A 22514-nucleotide genomic window follows, 5' to 3' on the forward strand; every position below is an offset into this window, starting at 1 on the left:
AAAGTGCATGGCGGAGATTGGAGCTCCTGGGTGGCAGTTTACCACCCCCGTGTGCAGTTGTGGTGGTGGGCTTTGGTTCGTGCCATTCTGTACCCTTCTTGGCCAGGACTGTTTGCTGCAGACTGACACACAGATTGCTACAGTGATGTTGTCATGCTTGGAAAAATGCTGGTGTTTGGCAAGGGTGCTTTCCATCAGTGGCATGAACCCCCTGCACATTTGTTCTTATTGATGCATTTTTTCCAGGCTACATCACCTTCCATACTTCACAGGAATGTTTTGAGCGTAGACCTTTATTTCAGCATTATCACACCCAAGCTTAGTATAACTGATGAAAGTTCAATTATATGCGAAGTGACTATTAAAGCATCAGGGCTCATCTGGGGGTCTGGGCCTCCCCTCCCCTTTTCACTTACAATTGTGCTAAATCCCTTAATGTTGCGAAGAAATCGTGCATTCATCAGGTGGAGCGTTGGAGGCCAGGGTGCAGATAACCGCTTTTACTGCATATGAGACATTGCAGTCCTGTTCTTAAGAACTGCCAGGCAGATTGGGAATCACGGTCACGGTTAATAGCAGCGAATTGCCAGCTCTTGATGGGTGGGTAGTCACTCCTTTCAGTGGTTGCCCCCTGGGGGAGAAGGTAGAAAAACAGAGGGAGGGAATTAGAGTGACTTTGCACAGTTGAGCAGGTTCATGCCGCTGGATCAGTGGCAAGCATTGGCAGGGCTCCACTCTGGGGAGGCTCACAACAACATCACAGTCTCATTTTTACCAATTGGTGTTGCTATAGCCAGTGGTGCACAGGGGGAGAGCAAAGAGAAGGGGGGCAGCCGGGGGGGAGAGTGAAAGCAAGTCTGGACTAAATTAAACAAACAAAAGTGCTTGTAAGTAGCATTTAACCCATAACCATTAGCCCAGTGCTGCTAATTGTACTAAACTATATATCTGAAGTTCAGTGTGTGATTAAAGAGTTGGCTCACAAACTCTCTGCATAACCTTAATTTTTTCAAGGTTCTTTGAGTGTAGAATGGCTTATAATAATGATTTTGACTAATACGATTTTTGACATGCAACTTTAATGCTTAACCTTAGTACAACTCCAGAGCATTTCATGTGTATTCAGCTGTAAAGAGTGATGATTTAAAGGGATAATATAAGAAAAAGGTCGTTCTAGAATGAACCTCTAACAAATTGCATAAAGGAAGCTTATTATTCCATGAGTAGAGAGATATGCAGCTTTTCTGATCATTTTTCTGCTTGGTTCAAAAAATTGTTGAGACATGATTGGGAAAAGAAACACAAAAAATGAAATAGAAAACTGCAAGCAGTGAACATTCTTTTGATGGTTATGATTTTGTTGCCACTAAAAATACTCCTCAGTAATGTGGTTGTTCATCTTTCCTCTTGTTTTGGGTGAAGAATTCGTTCCAATAAGAAAATGCTGTTATTGGTTGGAGGATTGCCTCCCGGACCTGACCGGCTACCCAGCAATTTGGTTCAGTATTATGATGATGAAAAGAAGACATGGAAAATACTGACAAGTAAGTGGTTTATTTTTGTACAGTTGTCTTGATGAATTTAAAAACATGGTTAATCAAATTAGACACTTTATTGATTTGTTTCTCTTCAGAGATTTGTTTATGTATCACAAGGGGCTTCACAATGGAGCAATAAATTGAGATTGCAGAAGATGCTAATTTTATAATAAGATAGGCCTAAATTAACATTGGCTTAAAATCATTCCAGTAAGTTTTTTAAGTAAACTTGCAAGTCTTTCATACTGCAACGTGAATACATGCATATTTATGTACATGTGAATAAAATCTGGTTTAGGGGGAAAAAAAAAGGCAATGTTCAAGTCAGTTTTCTGAGTCAGATCCCTGGTAAGCCATAGTATTAGAGCACACCTTTGATTCTCTTTTGCATTTTCATTTCCTTCTTCCAGCTTTATCTGTTGTCCACAATCATTAAAGAAAGGTTTCCTCTGTACCTCTCTGCGTCCATTGCTGACAGAAGCATTGGTGGAATATATCAGCTACAATAAACAGTGCACGGAGGCTCCTATCACAAAATTCTTTCCCACCTTCTTTTAAAGGTTGATTGTGTTTTAGAGTAAGTATTTTGCCTCGAGCATCGAGATTTGGAACTTATTGTTATGTTGGTTGCGATTCCCAGTCTGACTTGGTCATGGAATCAAATCATAGCTTCTTGAGTGCAGCAGGCTGTGTGTGCATTAGTCCCCTTGTGGCTAAACTGGCTGCATTGGTCAATAAAACTAAATTTTAACTGTCAAAATTGCCCAAAGCAGTATAGATAAAATAATAAATGAGCAATTTTGATCCATAAATCAAAGCCATACTTCTAAAACTGGACAACTGGTAAAACCTGGATTTCCTAATAGACCTGCTTTTTTTCCCCAGTAAAACAGATTTTACAGGATTCTGGTTTTCATCCCTTATCCAAAATCCAGGATATATCCATATTAATATTACATTCACGTTAGGATGAAAAAGAATTAAAAAGGCTGCTATGATGCAGGACTAGAAATTATGCCTTTGCAAATTGTTTTCTTCCATTTAAAATTTAGGTGTCTTTGTCAAAGTGCTGCAACATAAAGACTGCTTAGGTATAGATGCCCTGGACTAATAGTTGAGGGTCTTCTGTAAGAATGGCAATTACAAAAGGTTATGCGAACTGTACATCTGTACAGTCTACAGCATCTGTACTAGGGAACGTACTATGCTTCACGTTTTTCAAAATAATGAGATATGATGCTCACCTCTGTACACTACTTCTAAGAAAATTCTGAAGGTGGTAGGTCAGTGAAAAATCATTACATAAGGCAGAAGAGTTCAGGTTTCTTTAAATTGTTGTATCTAATCCAGTGGCTCACCAGGAAAGGCAGGAGAACTGGATCTCTTGTTTCAAGATCTGAACTCATCACTGAATTAAAGTAAAAAACTTTATTCTGAACCTTATCTATCTGTAGATATGTCAGATTTTGTAAGAATGAAATTTATGCAGTTCTTGGTTACTTACACTGTGATGCTGTCTCCAAGACTGTGGGAAACTGATCCAGAGGCATGATACCTAAATGCCCTGTTTAAAAGTCCATCGCTAGTATTTGAATAGCACCACTATCTATGTTGGTGTTGAGAGATGTTTCTGAATAATTTTATGTAATTTTATCAAAAGAATGTTGTTTTTCTGTGCTACCTCTAACAAACAGTGAACAAAAATTCTCTTTCCATTCTGGTTAATGCACTTAGACTCCTGTGCTGTGATTAAAAGGTAATACAGTCCTAGCTTTCTCATGTTCAAGCACTTGGTGCTCAGCACTGGTAGTCCTGAAGGTCCCAGGATCTGTCTCAGTGTCAGCTGAGACAATAGCTGTCAAATACACAACCCTCTCATGACATGAGTAATCCTGTTCTTACAAATCCTGCTAGAAAAGGATGCCCTCTTGACCTGGACTACTGTTTGAGGAACACAGAGGAGAATGCTTGTCTTTTCACACTGAAAAAGACTAAATGTTAACAAACACGATTTCTTAGCAAATAGTATTACTACTCACCAAGTGGTAGCAATCATTATTTTTTAAAAACAGTTAACGTAAGAGTTTCAAGTATCCCTTGCTTTATTTTCTAACTTAATATAAGAGATGATGGGATCTGGAGATAAGTTGGGGTAGAACTTTCGTCGTGTCATTTCTGTAAAATGTTGAAGGAATCTGCAGCATAGGTATGCAGGGACTTGAAGAACTGTGAACAGTTTTAGAGAAGACCACAAACTAACCACGTTATAACGTGATGATAATTCAGTGCAGTCATGGTGTTGTATCAATGTACTGTGGGAATTTAATGACATTGTTCTATCTTTATTTTTCATGTAGTTTTTGCAACTTAGGAATTACATTTATTTCCTTCCTTTACCCTTTTACCTTTCTCCCAGTCCACAGTTTTGGAAAATAATTGGTCTGTTTATTCTTATCAGAGATGTGTAATCAGAGCAGAGCAGGAAGGGTTTTTTTCTGTTTCTTTTTCACCTGTTTAGACAGTGCTGTCAGTCCTGAGATTGCAGTTCACCCCCAGCTCATCAGTGCAAATGAGGATTTTCCTCCCTAGAGAACAGGGACAGACCAAAAGCCATGTCCTGCTCATGAGGTTCTGTGATACGAAGAATCTCAGTCCTTGTAGTCTGGTATTTAAGGGCGTTCTATCCTATTATTGCCTTAGGTGTATTTGATTTCTTCCTGTATTAGCAAATGTTTACAAAGTCTTTTCTTTAACCTTCTGCCCTCCAGTAGACTCCCACACACACCAACAAAAAGGCAGTTTTTTCACTTCGAGGCTTACTGATCCAATGTAAATGTGCACAGAAATTTCCCTTTCCCTCCACCAATCTCATCTCCATTACTCATTTTTTGCTCTCTGTGCTAGTGGCATTTGGAGGTAGGGAGGGTGGGAAAGAAGCTTACAAACACTGGGTGCAGTGGCCAGACTATTGAGGAGGAGATAGATGGGAGGAGACCAAACCTCCCTTTGTCACCCTCCAACTGAGAAGAGAGAAGTTACTCAGCAGGGCCTGCAAACCTGTTTGAGAGGGAGCTACTTGCCTGTTGCTTTTTTTGCTTCTCAGCATGGAGAGTGGCTGTTGCAACCACAGCACTCTGTGTCCTGCCTTGTGTGATGCATAAGGAACAGGAGAAGATCAACCATCAGAAACTACTGACTACATGTAAGCCGTGGCGCTGCAGTTGGAGCTATGAAGACAGTTGCAGGTGGAACAGCACAAGCTATCGAGTATGACAGCTCAGCAGAGTAGGAATCTCATTTTGTTCACGCGACAAGACTAGATCTATTGGCAGGGGATACTGCCCACCTCTCTCTGCCTGGCTACCCAAAGCACCAAATGCATCAGTACTAATGGGAGTAATTCTAAAGGTATCAGGAAAACAACTTGCCTTGTTCATAGATCCAGAAGAGGAGGGGAAGCATGCACTCATTTCCAATTTTTAATGTCATCATCTATAGGCAAGAATGCTATGGCTCAAGGGATCAGTAGATTTTTCACAGTCTAGTATTACTGTATATTTTTCCTGTCTGATATTTCTTGGAGAGTTATTTTTCTCTATGTTGGCAACAAAGAATAGAGACAAAATAAATGGAAAAAAAAAAGGGAGAAAGTAAGTGGCATTTTACAAACATTTTCAGCCATCTAATTTTACTTGATGCAGGCACAATCCTAATCTGAGATTCATAATGCACATGTTGCTGTTTAATTTGAAACACTACTTATTACATGGTTGTGCCTGAGCAAAGTAGAGGTTTTTATAGACTGTATGGCAAAGTACAGCAAATGGATCTTCGCTGCGTGGTTTCTTTTCAGGCTTGCCTACATGTGCACAAACAGCAGTTCATTTTTTAACTGGGTACTACATATGCCACATAGCAGCAACAGGCTACTACTGGCCAGTGACACAAACTGAACGGCTGATGGGTGTTTGACAGTCCTTAATAACAGCAAAAGTTCTGCTCTATTATTGGGGTTTCATTATTCCATTATATTTCGCCGTCTTCGTAACTACTTACTGGATGTGGGGCAGTGGGGAGGGGGTGTCTCTGTGTCACCACCTCATGCCTCACTGCTCAGAACCAGCCACTGCTACTTCGGTTTTAATTACCCGCTACGGTCCTGCCAGGAGTCCCTGTTTAATCGTGGAACTCCTTTGCTTGTTGATTTTAACTGCAACATTTAAGATTAATTAAACTTTAAGGAAGTGACACAGTGTTTTGTTTGTTAGAATTATTCTATAATAATTGCAAGTTTCAAAATCCGGAGCCTATAAAGATTTTTTGTGTTCAGAATTGCATAGCTCTCCCAAAAACCCTACTGCTAAGGCAATGATGTATTACTTTCACTTTCATTATATGTTTTTAATCAGAGCGTGACTTCACACTAGACAAAGCGATGCTTTATGCATGGTCTCCCTTGTTTTTTGCTAAAATCTTTTGACATGATTAATTTTACTTTAATGCTTTTGTCTTGTTGTAATGGTAAGGATGATGGGTATAAACCAGGGCAAAAAATACATGCTTTGCTGTCATAATGCCTCTAAGCATTTAAAAAATATATTAAATGAAGGAAAAAAATATCACAAGAGACTGATCCAACTGGAATTAAATTTCTTGCTACGTGAACAGAGAATGCAAGAAATAAATAAAAATGATGCAGTCGTTGTTTTAGTTTTATTTTTTTGTATTTTTTCCATAGCAATGTATCCATCTGTCTGATTAAAAGCGATGAGTGGGAGAGAAACTGTGTCTTACAGAATTCTAGGTGTACAGCAAATCTTCCTTTTAATGCAAAATTCCTTTTTCTTTAAAGCACAAAAGGGTAAAATGTTGGAAGCATTACTGAACTTCTGCCTGACACATGTGAAGCTGCAGCTGCAGCAGATCTTTCTTTCGTATCAGTACTTTGTTTTCAGTAAGATGCTAATTGTAACATTCCTTAACCTCCCTAGTTAACCACATCATCTGGTTAAAGCACAGAGAGGATTCAGTGTGCACCAAAGTAGTGGCAAATACACATATGGGCAATAAAGTATTTATGCTTAAGGATTGTACTAGGTTTGGATTTTAATCCAATGTAAAAGCCAACGTTGTTGTCCAATGAGAAGTATGACACAGGTGGTCTATTTGGGTAGGAAAGAGAGGGAAATGTCCAGAAGGTTGCCAGACTGGTGAATTTAGTCAGGATGACCAGCACCTCCTTTCTGATTACTTCTTCTAGTTACCCCTTAGTCTTATTTTAGTTATCTTGACCTTCCTACACTTTGCTAGGTATATTTAAGTCTTCTGTGTTTGGTCAATGTGTAAGGACAAACAGTGAATCAGGCACTTTGATTTACTTCTCCATCCCTCTTCTTCATGTCAGCAGCGATCACACAATATCAAGGAGCTGCCATTTATTTGTCTTCCTCTTACTCACTGATCATAACAAGCAGCTAGTAACCTTTTCATCCTCAATGCTCTGATAAAGGCGGACCGCCTTCTCCTTCCTTCCCCAGGTTGGCTGTGCTTTCATTTTTCCATGAGGCAATGTCCACTGCAGGTAGTCTGGTCTGACTACAGCATCTTTTTATTTCTGTCATTTTGACTTTTTAAATTTCGCTTGAATATGTTCTGTGACAGTACAGCCTCCTGTACATCAGTCCTCCATCTTCAGTAACAACATTTTGAATGTCAGCCAACACTTAGGCATACTGGTGGTTCTCGAAACCCTTTCAGCGTCATTATTTATGCATTTAATTCATAGGAAAGTCAGGTAAAAGGAAGGTAGAATGTTTTGCTTCAAATCGTAGTCAGCATCAGAGAACCTGGGTCACTCCACTCCCCAGCCTACATAATTTCTTCTGGAATAGGTTATATTTCTTTTTTCTCCATTTTCTTTGGCAATTCTGTGGTGCTCAGTTGTATCAGCCTTTCCTATACAGAATGATACTTTGTCCTTCCTGGGCAAATTAATAACAAAACTGTTCCTCTGTTTTTCTGAAATGGCTTTGGAATCACTAAGAGCTTCTCAGTCCTTCATGGGTTGGAGTGCTTTATCCAGTTTTCTCTTTTCCAAGTTGGTTACTTACAAGACAAACAGTATGATTTATATGCTCACATCAGAGGTTCTTGGAAATTTTCAAAGGCGTAAATGCCAGTTTAAGTACCACTAGATGCCTAGCACATATTGTGCCTTTGGAAATGGTCCGTCTTTTAAGTAAATAAATTTATCAACTGTAGAGCTTTTACATTTTAGAAGAGTGATAGTGTGTTAGAAGTAAAGGTTTCCTCCCTCAGTTTGCCCCCAATCAGTTGGTAACCGAGTAAGAAGTGTGTCGAGTCAGATGGGCAGGTTAAATCTCTTGACATATGCCAGTTATAATTTCTTCCCCCTTTTTTTGTCACTTATGAGAATAGTGCGCACTTATGTTAATCAAAAATGTGTCCTGATGAACACTTCTTGGCAGCCCTGATAAATTTCGTCTCTCTTACTCCATTTATCCAGCAGTCGGGGATGCTGCAGCTACTGCTTCAGTGCTGTGTCGAGGATGGTTTCAGCACTGCATTGAAAAGCTTGAGCAAGCATTAGCATATTGCTAAGGCAGAAGTCTTGATATTATCCACTAGACAGATTTAATAAATGTGGTAGGTGGATGTAGAAGTTGTACAAGAACGTGTACACATATGTGCATGCCCATATGTGTCCTCCTTCTTAAATAAACACGCTGATTGCATTAAAAGCTAATTTTAAACATAAATTCCATCTATATTTTCCATTCTTACATTTAGCCCCTTTTAAAAGGTTCAAAACCAGGAAAATACAGTCACAAAATAAAAGAGATTCATACACAGAAAAGTTGACAGATCAGTACAACTATCCAACTTTAAGCCTGGATTTAGGAGATTTATTCAATGTGGTCAGACACATTGCCAGTAAGCCACATGCTTTACACATACAGTGAAGTGAGAATATAGAAGTGAGAAACAGAAATACAGTGAAGAGTATTTTTTTACATGTGACATACTAGAGGTTAGCCACAGCTCCCATTCTGAGGATGATGCATGTGAATTCAACCATGCAGGTGCCATTAATGGTGCACGCCTGCGCAAAGAGCAAGAAAGAGTCTTAAGAATGAGTGAAAATGTGGCATGTTCTCACAATGAATGCTGTATATGTGCCTCAAATATTGTTTGCTTCTAAGCTACCGTTTGAGATAACGCTCAAGAAATGTCAGCTCTCTTTCTGTGCATTTTTCTTTTTCATTACAATATTGTTAGTTTCTCTTTTACACAGGTGTTACTTGACTGTGTATCTTTTGTGATAACCTCTGTAGTCTGTGCCTGGCTTGACCAAGCAACCTGTTCACTTCACCTCAGAGAATGAAGGGCTAGTGTAAGTAAATTTTTTTTTTTTTTTTAATTTCAGTTGAGACTTTCTGCTTATTTGTAAAGCAGACTGTTCTGCATATTCCCCTCTTACTTGTAAGTGCAAGGTATTATAGATTCTGGATAGCTTTCTCTTCCTTTATTCCTAGTCACTTTATATCTTGCTATGCTGTGTCTTTGAAATGGCCAATTTTATTACTGCATTCAGTCTGTTTGTGCTGAAGCCCTCAATAGTCTTTCAGCTTCTCTTGGACACTTTCTGCCCTTTGTTACGTATTTGTGAACACCCACCTCTCTGGAAACCAGGCTGTTCATTTTCTTCCGCATATGTAAAGATGCCTGAATCTACTCACCTTCGTCCTCAGAAACTCCACTGGCAAACAATTACTTTCAGGTAGAGTACAAAAGTGTTACTCAAATGTCCTGTTCCTTGCCTGTACTCAACCAGGACCGTTGGTGGTTGAAAACTGGAGTGGGACAAGAGAACAAGGCACAGCCCTGTTCTAAGACATCCTTAGACAGGGCACTCAGACAGTGCAGAGCTGAGCTGTGGGTTGCCCCAAGTAAGAAGGTGTCAGGTATAAGACAGGTGAGTTATCGGATGATATGTGCCATTTCCACAGCAGATGCTGATGTCAGGCTTCTGCGGAGACATATTAAAAGAAAGCTGCTGGTTCCTGGAGATGCCACCACTGCTGTATCCTTGCAAGTACATCAGAACCTTTGACTCAAAAACTTCCTCGTGGATCACAGAACTTACCTTTTTCTACCTCATCTCTCAACTTGAGTTACGCATCTTTACAGATGGCTTGAGGATAACTGTTCCATTTTGCAGCAACCTCTACAGCTTTCTTTCAAGGCAAAATGAGAACAAATTCCTTCAGATGTTTTTGGAAAAACTGATGTTGCATCAGAATGTCCCTTCTCATCTCAACAACTCTTGTGGGGTGAGGAAGAGGCAGTCAGTTGAGGTTCAAGTCCCTGCTTTGCTCAAATCAGAGTACAATTTTTAAACTTATGAATCCCTTATGTGTGTCCCAACGGGTATTTCACAGCCCCACCCAAGACAGTTTTGTCCAGTGTTGCAAAGCTAACTGCAAACCAGAAACTGTGTAGCTACAAATAGCAAGTTGCCATGACTTCAAGGGTAAACCCGGGTGAGCAACAGAGCATAGATACTTGGGCTTAATGCAGTCCTAAAGGATCTGCAACATTTCGAGTCATCTCAGTCTATGGGCATTGTGTGTCTGCTATGAACACATATATCCTGGTGCTGTAGGAACTAGGAGCTGCATTGTCCTGTTTTCTGTCCAAAGCAAGTGTCTCACCTGGCTAGATACAGATTTCAGTAAAGTCACATAGTTTCTAGTGAAAGGAAATACTGTCAAAAATGTTCTCACGGGATCTGTTTGTGTAGGTCCCTTAATACTGTTTGGTCACTGTCTCTAAAATAACTTCCACACAAAATTATGTGGCATTGTGTGAATTTAGTGCTCGCTGCAAACAGGGCTTTCTGTTTCTTAGGGGATTTCAGGTAAAATTTATGTGTTTATTCTTATCTAGTTGCTCTGGGATTTATGTAGCATTAATGGGAGCTAGGCATGTATGGAGATAAAAATGAACTCTGGTGTGTTTCTAGTTGCTTACTTTAGAAAGCATTCCCTTTTTTCAGTTTCTGATGTGACATTTTATTTATGTACAAATGGGTTGCAAACAGGATGGCAAAGCACTGGTAGCTGGGCAAAATGTAATCATAAAAAATTCTCACAGAAATCCTTAGACTTTTTTGATAAATTGATACATGGTTTATAAATTTTCTCCTCTCAAATGTTCCTAAAACAAAAGGCAGTTTCCTTCCAAGAAGTGTTTTGTACACAATTATTTGCAATACAGATTTCAGAAGCCTGCCTTCACTTTTTCAGTTTTGTAAGTGCTATTAATGGCAAGAGGTTCACTTTTTGCCTATTCAACTTTATTTACTATTGCTACTGTGTTGTAGTGGCTCATTGTTTGTAGTAAGTTGTTCTCTGTTCAATTCTCCTCTCTTTTCTCACAGCTTGATTAAGTTCCTTCCTCTCTTTCTTTCCCCATCCCTTCCCCCTTTCCTACCCACCTCCCTACTTCTGTACCTTCCCTCTGTTTAAGACAGTAATAAAATTTATTATGGACTTGAGGGGGGGGGGGGGTGTCTGAGCCTTCTGTCTAATACCAGGTGTTGTATGAGCTACGGCTTTCATTTAACTGAATGCTGGAGTAAGTATCTGCAGGAACAGACTAACGCATCTTTACGGGGATGGTTTTTGGTATATTGTTTTGTCATATTTATCTATTGTGATTCTATTCCCAAATGGGGATTGTGCTACTATAGGGTATGCAACTGCAGAATGGCTGTTCACACCGAGAAAAAAAGTGTTAACAAATTGAATAGTAATGAATTAACTTGCAGAAAAAGCATTTTGCCCTAGTACACAGAAACCCTGCATAACTAGAGCATATAATTTTAAATGAAGCAGACTCTAGGAATGCCTCAATGGGTGTGATGTCGACAGTAGCTCATAATTCATGGATATGAATTATGGCTGAATATCAGGAAAAAACTTCCTGACATTGAGATCTATTAGGTTGTGGAATAATCTCCCATGGGAAATGGTGGAAATCCCATTGCTTATCAGACTGAGCACTAGGAAAGTTACAAATCCTGGCCTGGCCTCAATTTTTTAGGGCAAATGAATTAATTGCTTTAACATATGCCTTGCCATCTATCTAGACGAGTGATGTCCTCTAGTATTTGCTGGGCAGGAGCAACAAAGGCAGCTATAGTACAAGCTACCCTGCCTTGCCCCATGACTCTGCCCCCTTTGCTTGTGAGTAGATGGCAAAAAAAAAGGGATGACTTTGAGCCCCTCGAGAGCTGCCCTGGAGAATTGCTGTGCTAACTTCATGGGGACCTTGGCTTGGGACCTGCAGCTCCCTGCTCAGCTTGCAGCTCTGCTGCCAGGGGGCTGATCCCCACCCTCCACACATGGTGTGGGATGCCTCCGGTCCTCCCCCTGGGTCTCCTCCAGTGCTGCCCTAAGACTCCTACTGCTCATGAGTGACCTTAAGGGTTATGAAGGGGTGTGAGGTGCTGTCACAGTCTCCCAGAGCAGTGTTTTTATAACAGGAGACCAAGGCGGGGTGTCCAATGCAGTAAGTCATGTCACAAGAGTGTTTGAGGGTGCAAGGCCTAAGCAGGTGGTGTCGGTGGACTGGGGCGAGTGGCTGTAGCCCAGTATGGGATTGTCTTGTCTGTAGTGCCTGCAGGGAGTGGTGTGTGAAATAAGCCAGGCTGTATTTTTGGCACGGAGAGGGCAGCTGGTTTCTAGCTGAGGTGCCCTGAGCTAACCTGTGTCCATGGGCTGAGGTGTGGGCACGAGCCTCGTACCCCAGCCATTTATCACGATAAACCCACTCAGGCTTCTTGGGAGCTGGTGAGAGGGTCAGTGAAAGAGAATTGAGATCTTTTCCGCTCTCTCTTACCCATGAACCCGGGTAAACCTACCTGGATGCTCACTGAGCTCAGCAAACACCCAGAGCTTCCAGCAGCTGATGTGAGCCTGTCGTTTTCAGTAACAAATTATCTGTGACTGAATCATTTTAAAATTTTCCATTTTATTACAAGTAGGTAACGTATTTAATGCACACGATTTAGCTTTAATTTAGGGGGAAAAAAGTCTTCAACTCTGAGGTGGCTACAGCTACAACTATTAAATCGTGCTGCTTGTTTCCTTGGGAGTAAAAACTAGATAAATGCAAATGGAGTAGCAGTTTTGCAGTGGTGGCAATAGCCAACAAAATTTTGAAACTAAGAGATGGTAAACACTACTCCCTGAAATAAGCAGGTAAAGAAAAATTGAAATATACTTTCATCACTTTCAGATGTGGAGGCTTGGCAAATTGTGTTATTAGAAATCATTAAAATAGATTTGAGTAGAATTATGATGATAAGTGATGCAAGAGATGTGTTTCTTCTCTTCCCCCCCCCCCCCCCCCCCCCCCCCCCCCCAAGTTTTACATGCAGAAGAGCAGAGTGTGTGCCTCTGATCTGTACTTACCAGTGGCTGCCTGCTTGCTGGTCAAGAATTACAGCTGCTGTATGTGCACAGCCTTAACAAACATACATACCATATGTAAAAGATACTTTTTTGATTGAAATTACATGAAAGGAATGTCAAGGAGCTGCCAGATGAGAAAGAAAGAACAAGATGATTTTTTTTCCTTGACGAATCATTAAAGGCTAACAAAAAAGAAGTCCAATTAAAGGTCATGGAACAGTCTTCTGCCCTCATGCATGTGAAAGGCATTGTGCAGGCATAACTAAGGCAGAATTTGACTCCCAAATTAACTCATTTGCTGAATGCAAAACTGAAAGAAAATCCTTATGACCAGCTTGTAAGTGTATATAATGAAAAATTACAACAGCAGAAAAATGTATTCGTATCATATCTCTAATTCAGCATAGTATTAATCACACTGATGTTCAGCAGTGTGTTTAAATACATGCTTAAGTACTTTACTAAGTACTGCCTGTAAACAACTCTATATGACGGTGCATTAACATAGGACAGAGTTTATCTATATACTCTCTCCAGAGAACTGAAATTATTTTAAGCACTTTTAAGTGCTGTGGCAGCCAGTAGCACAGAGCTGGCTGATCTGTGGTGTCCAAATCCCAGCCTTCTGGCTAGTCCCCATGCAGTCCTTGTCTCCCAGCTGCATTACCACTAATGTCTTAAACTTTGTTTTATTCAGCAGAATCACAACTGCTGGAATCAGCTGGGCATTTACTGACTCCCATTAACCAAATCCAGGAAAGAAAGATGCATCCAGGGCAGAGGTGTCCCATGTAAAGGCTCAAGCCTCCAACTTAAATCTTAACATGGAGGGTATTTCAGGGGCTTTCTGTGCTGGGGCACATTTCACCCAGCAAGATTTGAGCCACTGTCCTCCTGTCAGCTCTCAGGCTGTCTCCAGTGCAGCTGCAAGAAATGATCATTTCAACGCTCAGAAGTTTGATTTTTCTTAACTGCAAAGATTTACAACAGCAATAAAGCCCTGACATAGCATCCCTTTTCCTGAAGTCATGACTTGGCTTCATTCCAGATGCTTGATTTTAACACCCTGGCCTCCTCCCAGAGATACTGTGGAAAGGGGTTTCCCCCCAGGTAAAGCAGTGCTGGTACCCACATGAAGCAGTTGCAGTCACTTGAGGGCTTTCCTTTGAAACTTTCAATATTGGAAAATAATTCATTGTCCTCAGAGAAAATAACTGATTCTTCAGAGAAAAGTCCTCTGGCTTTACGTGGCACAAAACAGTAGTGTTCAACAGAAGATATATCTTTAAATAATAGAAGAATTTGTTTGAGTAATGCTAAACTCGCTGTTTCAGGAGAAAATTATTTTATACAGAAAACTTCTATTGATCTATCACCTTCTATTGATTTTCACACAAAAAAAGAAATTTTCCAAGGCTAGCCATTTGACCATATTATACCACAGTTATTTGCATATGCTTCTGAAGTCACTAATTACCTTTTTGCAGTATGCAAAAAGTGTTTTGAGAGCTCCGTGTCTCCCCTGATGCTCAGAGGCTTTGTGGAGTGCTGCAGGAGCTGCCCACGGGTGCAGAGCTGGGGGTGGAAAGCCTCTTCCTCTTCACAGAAGCAAGGCTGCAGTGGTAGCACCAAAATACTGGGAGAGTAATTATTTTGGGTGTAAGGAACCCCATGGATGGTGCAGGCAGAGTGAAGGAGTGGCTGGTTTTGGTTGGTTGGGTTTGCTGGTGTTTGCATAGTTGGACAAGGAGGGCAGATGCCAGAGCTGCCCAATGGGTCCACCACAGGAATTTGCCCTGGGTGGGCTCCAGAGGCTGGTACAAATACATCACGCAAGTGTCACGGAAAAAAAAAAACACAGGCAAAGGAGAGTCTGAGCTATTAGAGGTAAGAAAAGTGAACTGTGTGGACCAAATTCATGCCATTCCATAAAATCTGTGGATGAAATCTACTACAAATTTAATGTCCGTTCTACTTAAAAATGATTTGCGGTTGCCAGCTGGAACAACCTACAGACAGATACTAAAAATCTGAAAAGAAGTATTTGATTTACCCATTTGTTCATCATTTCCATATGTCTTTTTAATGTCCTGTTTCCTGCCACCAGTAGATACAGCACCTGCTGAGCTCTGGCCCCGGAACAATTGGGACCTTCAAAACAGAAAGAGATCCTGAGAGTACACCAGTTGGGGCATGAAGTTAGTTCAGGTATCACTATACCATACTGTAACAATTTTGGTACTCACAGTTCTATCCTGGGACTGTTCCCTCAGAGCACAGCAACAATACTCCGTTTGTCATGTGTCTAAATAAAGCCTGAGTACCTAATTCTGATTACTTCAGGGAAGTTGCTGCAGAGTTACATTAGCAGTGTTGCCAACAATTTTATCTCTGATGTTGCACATTTAGTATATTAAGACAAAGCTTTGTGATTCAACTGATTATTTTTTAAATGGGAGGTTTTGATCTTATGTTTGAAAATTAAAAGTAAATTGAAAGTAAATTGAAGAAAGTAAATTGAAGGGGCATCAAGCATATGTAGTGTCTTGAATTTAGTGTACTAGATTGTAATTTTCGAAAATGTTTTGGGTTATCAGCACTTGTACGATAGAGTAGGGAGCAAATAACTAAGCCCACAAGATTTGTAATGTGATTTAAAGACAAGATTTTTGCAAAAATGCTTAGTATTTATGTTTATCAAAACTATGTTTATGCACCCTGATTCTGCAATAGGAATGAATATATTTGTGAACTGATCTCAGCAAGCGTCCCAAACAGGTTTTTGTAATCTCTCAGAAGTTCTACGTACTGCCAAATGTTCTAAATACTGCCAAGAACACCAAAAAGTACTTCTTTTATGTCAGAAAACAAAGTAAGTCAAAGGACTTATCATTTGAAAGCCTGCATACAGCTGATTACAGTGAGCTGTCTTTGCAGACTCAATGTCTGAAGTTTGTCTTTAACTACTCTACAGAATTTTAACGAAGGTATTTCTCTAATAAAAACACCACACCGTTTCTTGGATTATGTATAGTCAGTGCAAGATTTCAGTGGGTTTGTACTGTTTAAATAGGGTGCACAGGCATAAGCGGCAGGATGATTTCACCAGCTAATTTTGCAGTTACTTGCTATTGTTTGTCCCCTGTGGAAGTTTTTTGAGTATAAATCTTTTGTAATTTTGTTATGGTCAAAGGATTGCAAAAGATCCAACTCATCTACTTTTCTCCAAGGTAGCACCCACTAGTTGAGCCACAATGTCTGCTAGTGCTCAGGTTCCTAGGTGGTTACAAGTGCAAAGTAAAATGTGCTCTTTTAAACAATCTAATCAGTGCTTTAAGGTAATTTAAGCTAGTGTTTTTTTCTAATTGTAAGAGACTAGAAGCAATTACTGCAGCCCAGCTGGTATGTGGTGACTTTCACAAGCACAGTGCTAAACCAAAGTGATTTGCGTTGATCATCTGTTCATATGAATCAAAACTGTATCAAGTGGTAACATAAATGGTGTAAAAACACATTTTTTTTTACCCAGACGTGCATCAGCAGTGTCCATATAAATATATATGATCAAATGCACTGCAATTGGGATTATATTCTGTCTTTATTAATTTATAGGAAGACCGCAAACTCCTCAGACAGGATCAGTCTGTATTAATGTCTGGTAATGATGCACACTGCATTTTGTCAGTGTTTTTTCAGTGAATTATAAAAAGTACTCAAGTGCACTTTAAATTTTATTTCCTTCGTGTTTCTTTTTCTGCCACATTTTTTTCATCTGTTTCTCTCTGTGAAAATCCAAATACATCAGGAATGAAGGTTGAGTTGAGTTTCCACCTGTAGTGTATTTGACAGGACATACTGTTGGGCAGAACAAGTCTGTCTACCTGTGCTCATCTCCCAGTTCACAGATGAGATGTAATCCTGCTTGATCAAGTGCTGCATTGCCATTTGGGTGTACCCCTGTATGTGGCTCTTTTAAGATGGCTTTTGAGACACTAGCAGGGATATAAGCCTGTGCAGCACTGGCTGTGCCAGGCTGCAACATTCACATTATCCCATTGCTGGGGTAAAGAGGAGAATTGAGGGTGTGCTTACCCCTGTCAGTACTGCTGCCCTGTGTTAGGAGCATCCCCAGCAGCTGCCCTCAGGTAGTCTTCCTCTGCAGAGTGGGAGGACTTTCTCTAGCCACACCAGGAAAGAAAAATAAAAGACTGACCTCAAAATAATCCCGGTTTTTTTGCTCTCCTTATCTTGGCCATGAAGAAGAAGAGGAGTCTCTGCAGGACCATGCAGGGCTGGGCTAGGTCATGAGAAGGTGCTATATAGGGGATCTAGGATATCTGTGTTTTTGTAGGAAGCTGGAAGAAGCTGGATGTTGGGAAGGAGTGCTTGGCCGTATTTTATATAGAGGTTTAATAATAAGTAATGTTACTGAGATGGATGATTCCTTGAGAGGGACAGTTCTTGTAAGGGAAAGAGTGACAGAGCATACAATTCAGCAGCAGTGCATATGCAGGTAAATACCAGTCCCTTCCCACATTCCTGATGGAATAGGCACATTTCAACTTCTTCATGCCTTCCCCCAAAAAATTGTTCTTTAGGGAGATAAGAAGAGAGCTGTAATCTGGCCACCTTTATGCAGTTCAGTTTGGGATTAACCTTGGGTAAAGCACTGTGTTTCCAGTGGAAAGGAGTGACTATGTTAGAAAGGATTCTTTTTCTTTTATTCTATGGGTCATTTTTTTGCATCATGGTTTCCTCACGTCTTCTTTCCCCTTCCTTACCCATGTAACGAAGGAGCACGCTCTTTGTCAAGAGCGAGCATGTTGTTTTACCCGGCTTCCAGATCATTATTAGGAGAGAGAGGGAGAGAGATTTGGCGGCGTGTTGGTGGGGAAGGGAACTGTGCCTGCTGTATTTCGCTGGGACTGGCGCGTGGAGTAGAAAAGCAGATGTGTGTGGACTGCCAGAGAAATCGCTGACTGATCCTCGTGCAGTCTGGGTTCGGGGAGCTGAGACAAGACGAGGCAAAGCAGGTATGACTGATAACCGTGCCAAAGCCTGAGCACCCGCCGTGCCCGTTGCAGGCAGTGGGAGCCGGGGGGCTCAGCATCCGCCAGGATTGATGCGCCGAGCGTTCGCTGGTGTTTGCGTACTCCGTTTGATTTCTTCCCTTTCACGCCGAACACGAGGAACAAGCAGAAGTTAACTGCTTGGGAGGAAGCTGGCTATGTCTTTTTTTGTGCTGCGTTTCACCTCTTTGTTTTTTGGTTGGCTGCAAAACCTGAAGCCAAAAGATGATTGAAATGCCTCTGCCGAGGGAGGGGGGAGCCGAGCACACCGCACCCCATCTAGTGGCTTTGCCTCAAACTGCCGGGGAGAAGGAAATGCGGCAGCAGGAGGAGGAGGAGGGGGAGGAGGAGGGCTCCTCCAAGTGCTTCCATGGGCTCGGTAGACTTCGGACTCCAGAGCACCTTACGTGGGTGATTCAGAGATGCTGAAGCAGCTGCAGGATAAGGAAGGCGTTAGCTGCCTGGCAGACCTGGGGTGGATCACACACAAGGGACTTGCACCAAGCTTGAAAACAGCGTTAGACAGACGGCAATACCAAGCCCTCCGGAGTTAGGAAATGTGAGAATTAAGCTGCTTCTGCAACCTTAATTCGGCCTCTGTTTGCATAAGCATTAAGATACAATCTCTAACGATATCACACACTATTCTTTGTCACATGTCAGTGCACAGGAGGGGCCGTGCTGATTTTCTGCTTACAGTATTTCTTCTCTGTTGTTCAGCAAGTAGATCCTGTCTGTCACACGCTACTGAAATCTTCTTCTGAAGACAGAATTTTTTCACAAGGTTTTCTTCACAGACTTCACAACAACAGGGGCCAACTGCTTCACTGGTATTCATTGTGGTATTTTTGCAGCATCCTGTCTATGAGGAGCATGGCCTGTCATTGTTCCCATTCTGCAGATGAGGAACAGAGGTGCTATGAGGTTAAAGGCAAAAGTATCCTTCATTTTGGGGTGCCCATTTCAAGACCCCTCAGACCATGCTTTCCAGACTGCCTCTCCCACCTGCACAGAGGTGCACTCCTGCATATCAGACACAGGGATCAGATCAGGCTCTCTGAAAGTGAAGCACACATAATTAGTGTTCTCAGAAGAGGGGAAACAGGTAGCTGTGGAAAAAATTAGCTTAAGGCACTTGTCTAGCACCACAGTAAAATCGTGCGGCAAAGGCAGGGACAGAATCCCAGCCTCCAGATCAGGCCACAGTTGCCTTAACTGTGAGAAATTCCATCTGCTCCTGCAGCTCCCAGCCTCTCCCTACACACCTTCCAGAAGTGAAGCAACATCTTGCACTCAGGGGTCTTGTTCACTGTTACGTGCTTCATTCATAGGGTGGCTTCATCCCCTCCGTGGGGGCTGTGGCCATATGGTAGGTGAAGCTGTTACTGTTTAAAGATCCTTTCATTCCAAACCCCATCCCATGGTCTTGTCTCCTTCTTCATGTCAGCTCTGGAGCTCAAATAACTCCTGGGTAAGCCCCATTTCAGCTCAGACCTCTTGTTTTCTGGGTTATTTTTCCACCAGATTATCGCTTTGAAATGGCTCGCTGAGGGGTGCCAAGGAGAGAGTGTGCTGGCACAAATAGGGACCTAGGTTGCCTGGGCTGTGAGAGGGACAGGGCCAGAGCAACGCTGAGTTAGACCCATTTAAATGGTTTGGTACTGTGTGCTGAGGTTGTAGTTTCACAACCATGATAAGCTGATGCAAGCTGGCACTGCTGCTGATACATCAGTCCTTCCCTTCTTCTCATGGCCTCGCTCTCCTGCTCACTCCCAATTTGTGAGGCCAGGCAGAGAAGCTTAATGGGGAACAGATCTGGGGTAAATTCAGTGCATCTTAAAAAAAAATAGTGTAGTTTCTTGCTTGTTTATTGCTTGACTGCATGCATGCATCAGCCATCACATGGAGTGATGGGACCTGGGACAAGAAAGGGCAGAAATGTTTCTTTCAGTGGCAGCTTCTGCAGGTCCCTGGTGTTCATGAACTGAACCTTCAGCAAGATGGGCAGTTGGGAAGTATCACAGCCAGCTGTTTAAGGACCATACCAGCATAAATAAACAGAGGTGCCAGAGGAGACGTGCACTGCAGCCTCCTCATAATGGCAGTCCATAACTTCTGAATGCCCCACATCTCCTCAGCATTTTCATAGACTTGGAGGTGAAACTGCCTTTCCAGGGTATGTAGAGAAGCGATGCGTCATGTAGGCTGGCTTTGTACATCTGCTGTACACATCTCTGCTTTCTGAATTCAGGTGGTTGCTGGTGACAGGGGAGGATATGCATCCTGGGAACTAGGGGGTGTAAACTGGGCAGGTTGCCACCCAGATGTGCTGACAACAGAGGCGTGTGGAGTGCAGGACTTGTGGCTCTGGATCAGTATGTGCTGCTGTGTTTGCACATTTTGCCATCTCTTCCTCCAGTCATGGTCCTTTCTGCCATGTCCACCCTGACCTGTTCCATCCCTGTCTTTTCATTTCAGTTTCATTCCCTTCTTGAATTCAGCCTCTACCCAGAACCTGGTCCAAGCCATGTTACTAGCGCAGCGAGGCCCAGTTTTTTTCATACAGACTGTGTCCCAGTTCTATCTTCCATTCATCCAACTAACTGAAAATGATACTTTAATGAACAATACTGTTTGCAAAATCAACTTATTCAACACAGAATGCAGGCCAGTTGGGGATATTTTTAATGTACATTTTAAGTATTTGAGATTGATGGCAACTTTCATTTATTCTATTGTATGTGTCGAATCCTGCAGTCCCGGCATGGTCACTGATTTAAATTAACCTGACCTTTTGATCCTGTTTGTCAGCAGTCCATGTCCATGCACTAGTGTGTGATTTGTGAATTATTTGCAATTCTTTGTGAACATCGTTCAGCCCATGAATTTTTGACACCGCTTGATTTAAATAGCAGCTGCTTGTTCTGGTGATACTCAGCTTGGTATTCAGCTTTGAGAAACGTGGTTTTGCTTCTCTTTCCTGACTGGATGCTTGCTAAATCCACAGAAAGTTTTTGAGTAGACAGAACAAAATTTCTGGTATAAATGCTTATACAGAGTGAATTTTTCTGATCGTTATGATTAGGCATCACAACACAGTCTTCATAGCAGTTTTTCTGCAAGTATTAAACAGTATTGTTATTATAGAAAGCAGAAGAAAATTCACATAAATTTAATCCAAGTTTATTAATGGAATTTTTTTTTCAGATATACATTCTCATTTCATCTTCTGTGTATAGAGTTACAAAGTAAGTGATCTGTGCCAATTTTATGTAAGTATGTGGTTTTGCTGCCCAGGTTAAATTTCCTTCCCTAAATTTGAAAATTGTCTGTAGGTCTGCCATTTCCCTTCACTGGGAGCCCATCTCTGGGGAGAGGTCTAGGAGAGCAACATTTCTGCCTGGTTTCTCTCGGAGAAACCAGTCTTTTACCTAACTTGTATAGATTGATTCCTGTGTTTTCTTCTGTATTTGTTTGCCCAGTGGTTAGTACATTTTAGAATGGGCTTTTATTGTCCTTCCTGAGCAAAGAGAATAATATAAATGATGTTTAATTCTGTCCATCATGGAAGAAGTGTCAATGCTTTTTGCATTGTATTGATATTCACTAAATAATACATAAGAGACTTCTTTCCTGGTACTTTGAATGACCATTTTGGTGGTGATAAGAACGTTAACTTTGCTGGGGCACCTCCAAATGCCTTTTTTCTCAGGGTGCTGGTAGGAGTTGGGGTAAAGTCTGGGCTGCAGTACTTGCTCAGGCAGCCTATTGGTATGTGTCAGGGCATGGTGGGGCTGGTGGCTCCATGAGAACTGGACTCAGTGTGGGTCCAAAGCCCATTCAGGAGACGAGCCCGAAGACAGGACTGGCAATGCACTCATAATACTACATGGACATTCCTGCTTCTGCATGCTGTACTTGGGCATGCTGGAAGTTAGGCATGTTGGGGTTTCAGACTTTTTTTCAGATATGCATACAATGTATATGTCTTCTGGGAAAGAAATAATTTTTTAAGCTTTTCTCCTGGTAGTAAGCACTGGACAAATCCTTCCACCCTCTTCTGTTTTATGTCTAGTGCTTCAGGTATGTGCTGGACTTTCTTGTAAACAAAGCCTTTTGTTTGCGAATACTGAAGTATTTAAAAGGAAAAGTCAAAAAATCCATAGCAGTGAAGGTTTTAATTTATCCATTATGAGTGAACTTCAGTGTATTGAAACCACTGGTTTAATGTGGTGAAATATGGGCACATCCCTCCTCCATGCAGAGTTTTTCAAATGGAAAACCATATTTTTCTTCTTCTTCTGGAATGACTTCAAGACTTAGTAGGAAGAAAAAACTTTTGGTTGCTCTAAAATAACATTAGTCAAAAGTGGAGAGCAGGATGGAGAGTACTGGGACTGAGAGAT

At 41.5% G+C, this 22514-nt stretch overlaps 1 protein-coding gene across 2 annotated transcripts in view; it reads left to right on the top strand.

Annotated features, from left to right (window-relative positions):
* KLHL14 (kelch like family member 14) overlaps positions 1 to 22514 on the top strand; it is a 63535-nt gene that overhangs the window by 17276 nt on the left and 23745 nt on the right. For both annotated transcript variants that reach the window (XM_074897733.1, XM_074897734.1), the window contains exon 3: positions 1423 to 1544. In XM_074897733.1, coding sequence (XP_074753834.1) covers positions 1423 to 1544 — 122 coding nt within the window. The remainder of the gene's footprint in view (positions 1 to 1422; positions 1545 to 22514) is intronic.

This window comes from Athene noctua, chromosome 2 (assembly GCF_965140245.1).
Source record: "Athene noctua chromosome 2, bAthNoc1.hap1.1, whole genome shotgun sequence".
NCBI classification, from domain to species: domain Eukaryota; kingdom Metazoa; phylum Chordata; class Aves; order Strigiformes; family Strigidae; genus Athene; species Athene noctua.